The sequence below is a fragment of the Ptiloglossa arizonensis genome, chromosome 8 (genome assembly GCF_051014685.1).
Source record: "Ptiloglossa arizonensis isolate GNS036 chromosome 8, iyPtiAriz1_principal, whole genome shotgun sequence".
NCBI classification, from domain to species: Eukaryota; Metazoa; Arthropoda; class Insecta; order Hymenoptera; family Colletidae; genus Ptiloglossa; species Ptiloglossa arizonensis.
In genome coordinates this window covers 8,307,579-8,313,578 of record NC_135055.1, presented here as the reverse complement: position 1 = coordinate 8,313,578, position 6,000 = coordinate 8,307,579, and the positions used below count along the sequence as shown (strand labels likewise).

The window sequence follows — 6,000 nt, the reverse complement described above, 5'->3', positions numbered from 1 at the left end:
TATTTCATTTTAATTACGCACCTTTATACTCCCATTAATTCAAAATGATAAATCTAGTCTCGGTACAAAAACAATTTTAACGCGAACGTAAAGTAAAATGTGTTTCAGTACACAAATTTTAATCGTTTTATTCAACTTTTTTTCTTTTTCCCCTTTTTAAAGTAATTCTTATTACGAATGCTAGTTCCTAGCGTTTGAAATGAAAAATTTTAACCGATAATTGCTATTCGAATAGCAGTTGAATTAATTATTACCTATTGTCCAAGTATCGTAAAGGTTTCCAAACTTATGACGCTACGCGACAGTGTTAGTTTTGGTTCGATTTTACCTAAACGAATCTACTTTCTAAGACGATCAAAATGATCCTTCGACGCAATATTCGTAATTTTTTTGTTTTCTTTTTTCTTTGCATATTTATAAATACCTATAACATATAATATATTGGTAGTAAACTGCAACGATGGTATAGAGAATAAGAAATTCATTTATATCTACAACTAAGAGTACGATCGGAAAATCTATAAGGATTCGTAAAAAAAGTCGACGAAGAAAATTGAACTTGCCCTGAAAACGATCGCTCGTTTTACAGTCACGCCTTTATCGGTTTCACAGCTGGATATTACAATCTCGTTCAATTTTTCATCTTTCATAAGGCGCGATTGAACTTCCCGGTAAAGTCGTAAAGATTTTATCAGAGAGATGTGATCTTTCAGTTGATCCAGTCCGCACGTTTACAGGGTCCTATAGTTCTGTGAGGCGTGTCGAATCTTCGGCGATCGTGCAAAATCGAGGAATCCTGATGCGAATGTCCTCAAAGAAGATCAAGACACCCCGTAGACGCAGGCAGAATTGTCGGGTGGACTGATTTTCTCCACTGGCAAAACAGCCGCTCTGTGCCATTCGTCGCGCACCTAAAATTCAAACAATTCATATTTTTTATAATCTTTCTTCAAATGGAAAACGTACGCATCGCGTTAACAGATTCTAATACAATTTTCATCAATTTTTGTACAGATTTCAATTAGCTTGGATCCAATGGAATATGATCACAATCATATCGATCATCGTTGATAATTTCAAGTGAAATTTAGTCATTTTTCGGTAAGTATCAAGTACGCCGATAGACCACCTAATTGTATTTTCGGCCGAAAATTCATGTAAATCTGCGCCCAATGTCAATTTGTTTTAGTTATGTATTAGTTGTTAGTTATAGTAAAGAAATGAAGAAGCCATCAAGAATCCTTCCTCATCAAGAAAAGCAGGTCCGATTAAATTATCGGACCAATTATTCACGGTTACACGTTTACACTGAATTGTAATTTGTTTCTTAATTAAGGAATAGCACATGTTCAATCAATTTTATTCGAGTTTACATTCAGGTCAGAGTCTACGTTTATAAAAATTGTCCGACCATTCCGCGTCTTGTGAATAGCACTTTTAATAAAGGTAAGCATTACAAAGTGCGCGTTGCGAGCATAAGTGATTATGACCCGGAAATAACGTCAAATGAGATTCGCGTTTCTCTAAACTTTCTTCGTTGTATTTTTATCGTCCGTACACCGTTGAAGTGGATAATTTCACATGTCACGAAATACTTTTCAACAACAACAATTATTGGCAACCTCGAAGCATTGAAAAATAATCCTTAAAAACTCGAGAAAGATAAATGCAAGTACGTATTTCTTCTTCCGAAGTGAGCAAGTTTTTCCTTGTACATATTTACTCTTTCAATCAACGGAGATATTAAGAAAAGGTGTTTCAGATAAATGATGTATTCGATAGTCGATAATTCAGTGCGTTTAAATACAGGTGGAAGACTGCGGAGAAGGTTAGTTTCATTAATGGTAATCTTATAAATCCAATGCAAGCAATAGCGTTTGTCGTAAGATGTGCAGCGAGGTTTGACGAAGGATAGAGTGTAGAGTTGGAAATTTCTGACAGATGCGTAAACAATTAAACGTGTTCCCGTATAACGAGGCAAATACGAGTCATCGTACTTCAAAGAGCAGGTCTGCTAAAGTTTGCTGCCCAATGGTCAATACCTAAGATGTGATGAATGTAAAAAGCTTTTAGTGAGAGAAGACCAAATAGGTGATTCATACTCTAATCGTGCTCGTGTCAAAGAATTATCAATTTTCGATTTGTGAAACTGTTTGGGAAATATATTAATCTCTACGATCGACGAGATTTGAAATTTCCTGGTAATGTTCGTTTAAGGACAGTGCGCAAACGAAAGTAGTCTCAACGAAAATAATAGCAATGTATCGTTCGGGATGTAAGGGTGATCGATAAGGATCAAAGCAACTAAATAACACGATATTTGTAACTACTTAAATGCAATCTATCACTCGCGTACCGAGTTTCGAGGCTATTGAGGTTACTTTGCAATGGTAACGAGTCTTTAATCCAACCTAAACTGTTTCGGTGTAGTATGCTGGAGGTAACCGTTTCGCATTCATCTCGAGCGGTCAGTTCATTTTGCGTCGATTTTAGATTTAACACGAACGCAAGACTCCATTAATTTTTACCATTTCAACAGGATATCGCAGGTGAAATTCTACGTATGTATCGTAGACTTAGCGCGCGACCGAAACATTATTTGACGTGGTATCATTGTGTTTGAAGAGCGAATCTCGATACGAATTAGGGAATAATATTTTAACTTTACAATAATTTGTTAATCCAACGAACACACTTTTATGAAATACGTATCGTCATCAAGACGATTAAATAGCAATTTAACAATAAAACACGACGATACACGTATCCGATACTTTGCATATTTTAAACAATATGTATCTATAGAAATATTTAACGATACGTATTTGATGAATAATAACCCACTCGTTGGATCGAGAACCTATTACAAAGTTTAAATAATACCATCTAACGTTATAGTCGTACCCACTGAACAACAAATAGAAGTCACGCTTAACGCGTCGTATTACCCTCAAATAGCATAAATTAATGGACCAGTATTTGCTTCGGGCATGCACCTTAGATAGAAACTTGTTTCGATATTGTCGATACATCTGCACGTTAAATCGATACTCTTATATAAAAATATTCCGCGAAATGTATAGAAATGATTTGAGACTTATCGAAACATGCGACTGTAGTATGCAAACCTATCAATTACATATGTATTAAGTTTCAGAATGTAATGAATTTTCCAGAATAGATTGTACCGAATCTTTCAAAGAAGAAAACATTCTTTTTCTAACTGATTTACCAGCCTACGGAAACAGTACAACTTCCATTCGAGACACTTTTTAATACTTTTTGTAATTGAAGAGTTACATAGAGAGAAATAAAGTAGGTGGCTACGGCACAAGGGGTGGATTCTTCTTTAAAGTTGAAAAGTAACGGTAACGAAGTGCGGCATGGGTCTTAGGTAGGACCAATGACCGTTTGTGCAATGTTTCATCAAAATCTGCGTCTGAGAGTTCGCGATATTCCCTTGTGAGTCAAATGCTTCACGGAGAGTGGTATACGTATTCGTAACTGATACCAACCTGAAAGCCTTGTTCTATAGGATATGAAATGTAGCGGTGATAAACCAACAGTTGAGTATGACTTAATACAGGTAATGTAAGTAGTTGTTCCGAGGAGGCTGTGGAGAGTGGATGTTATTTTCAAACGAAGAATAATTGTACAAAATGTAAGTGAACTTGTTTCGAAATAACAATCACAAAGATCAGAGTGTGCGCGCTAATAAATGCACCGATTGAACCGTTCCTACGGTATATAATTTAAAATGGAATCGTAACACGCGATATTTATTACACGAATGTATTGTATAAGACTCGGTAAAATATTGCTACGTCCTTTTAAGACTTGTCGGGAAAGGTAAATAAAGCCCATTCCGTTTGCAATCGCATTAAATCGGATTATAAAGAAGGTCTGCCTTTAATTAATTGAAAACGTATGACCCACCTGCTCCACTTTAGCAAATACCCTTAGTAAATTGAGGCCAGCTAATTTTTTAATGTCTTCTTCTGTCCATGTTGGATCTTCCAGCAGGGTAGCCAACAGTTGAGGATACCTCGAAACATCTTCCAAACCAGTAGGAGTACTGGAAACGACATTAATGTTTGTACACGGTACAGGTTGATTGGGATTCATTTGGTCATTCAGAGAATAAAAGATCGACGATCAAATGGAATTTGTTCCAGTGTTTCGCGTCAATGGGAATCATTTTCTGATTTACGTGTTCGTTTCAATTGTCCATTGTGCGCGTTGCAGATTGTTGTAAATTACGCCATAGATGCAATTATCAACGCATTATTGTGTTCGGTATCGATAATAACGATTCTCTGAATGGACAATGTATCGAAGATACTCAAAAGATAATTACAAATTTATCCCGTCGAAACCAGCTCCTATTCCAACGTGATCGATCCCCGCCACCTTTCGGATGTGATTGATGTGTGCTGAAACACCATGGTCTCTTAATGAACTCGTTCGGATCGAAATGTTTTAAACGTTGATTTTATTACTTTCAAGCTGCATCGTCATAAACGTTCCCTTACTTTTAACGGAATGCATATCTGTTTGATCGTTAATTAGCTTCTTTTTTAACTCGATCACTTTGACGTTAATTGACACGAACGAGGGACAACAAATAAACGAACGATTTCGTTTCAATGCAAGTATAGGTACTCCGCGAAAGTTTACATTGCTTTGTTTACGTACTTGTGCAATTATTGCAGCGGAGAAAGATACGTCAAGCAAAAGCGAAGAAGATACATTTGACCAACGACAAGAGACCAATTTTTTTCTAGCAAACAGATTTGGAAAACATCGTTCCAATTGAAAAGTAACGACTGTTTGTTTCCAATAATTTTCATCAAATTTTATTTACAGAGATTTGTAGAAACGCAGTCATCGATGCAATTTTATGAATAAATTTACACGTTCGATTCAAGTTTCAATTGTTACTGTTCATGCACATTCTATCGAGGAATCGTAAACTTTGTAAACATCCGAATAATCGACCTAACTAGTATTTTGGAACATTATTTTTTTCATAAAAGAATTCAAGGGGCACAGGTTAATGATTTCGAAAGGGGTTGTATATAACGAAATAAAGTTTACCTAGTATAATTTTGATACTTGTCACTTTGAAGTACTAGGAATTAAAATTAAGGGTCTTTGATATAGCGAAACACTGCTTTGTATATGTATATCTACCTGTAGCAAGCAGAGATAATATATGAATGGTAGAGTTTTACGTACCAATAACGTCTTTTATGGTGGCGGTGTCGTTGCACGTTATGAAGTACGTATAAAACGGAATCATCGCCACTCCGCCGTTTTTAGCCTGTGAACAGATTTATGCATCTCAGGTATGCCATAATTGTGAATTTTTGAATAATATTCATCTAAGAAAAAAGCTATCGTACAATTCTGTCCAATAGAATGAAGCGTATGATTTATTTTGTTGGAGTATCATCGGGTTTGTTGCTTGTCGCGACGAAATCAATATTACGATTATTAATTTTGACAAATGAGTCCTTATTTAACGCTTTTCGGCAAATTAATTTGTGTCGTCTTCGGAATTATATAATATACAATATTACACAGCCTCTATACAAATATATCACATTTCCGAAGACGGCTCAAATTATGTAATTGACAAGCTCAAATAAAAGTTTGCTCGATAAGACTACTACCAATCTTAATATTGACTTTCTGTGAATCTATGAACATATTGAAATGGAAAATGAATTGTTCTTAATCAGCTAGTGGGGTTCGCTAAAACGAACAAGATTTTATTAAACATACGGCGACAGAAAGAAAATATCCTTGATTCTAACCAATAATAACATTTCAAGTACAGTGAGTACTCCGTTTACGCGGTTACTTCGTTTTAAAGTTTTCCGTGTAAGTCGAATACCGCATCGCAACCGGTTTGTATGAATGAGTTGCAGAGAGAAAGAAAGATCAGTCCCGGATTGAGAAGAATGTAGTGCCACGAGTAAAAGGAATGTGGACAGT

General features: G+C 35.8%; 1 protein-coding gene across 1 annotated transcript in view; it reads right to left on the bottom strand.

Annotated features, from left to right (window-relative positions):
- Positions 1-519: 519 nt before the first annotated feature.
- LOC143150343 (dipeptidase 1) overlaps positions 520-6,000 on the bottom strand; it is a 214,770-nt gene continuing 209,289 nt past the window's right edge. Inside the window, exons 10-13 of the mRNA XM_076318535.1 lie at positions 5,239-5,323; positions 4,358-4,433; positions 3,937-4,075; positions 520-911 (exon numbers count right to left, since the gene is read on the bottom strand). Coding sequence (XP_076174650.1) covers positions 822-911; positions 3,937-4,075; positions 4,358-4,433; positions 5,239-5,323 — 390 coding nt within the window. The 3' untranslated portion in view covers positions 520-821. The remainder of the gene's footprint in view (positions 912-3,936; positions 4,076-4,357; positions 4,434-5,238; positions 5,324-6,000) is intronic.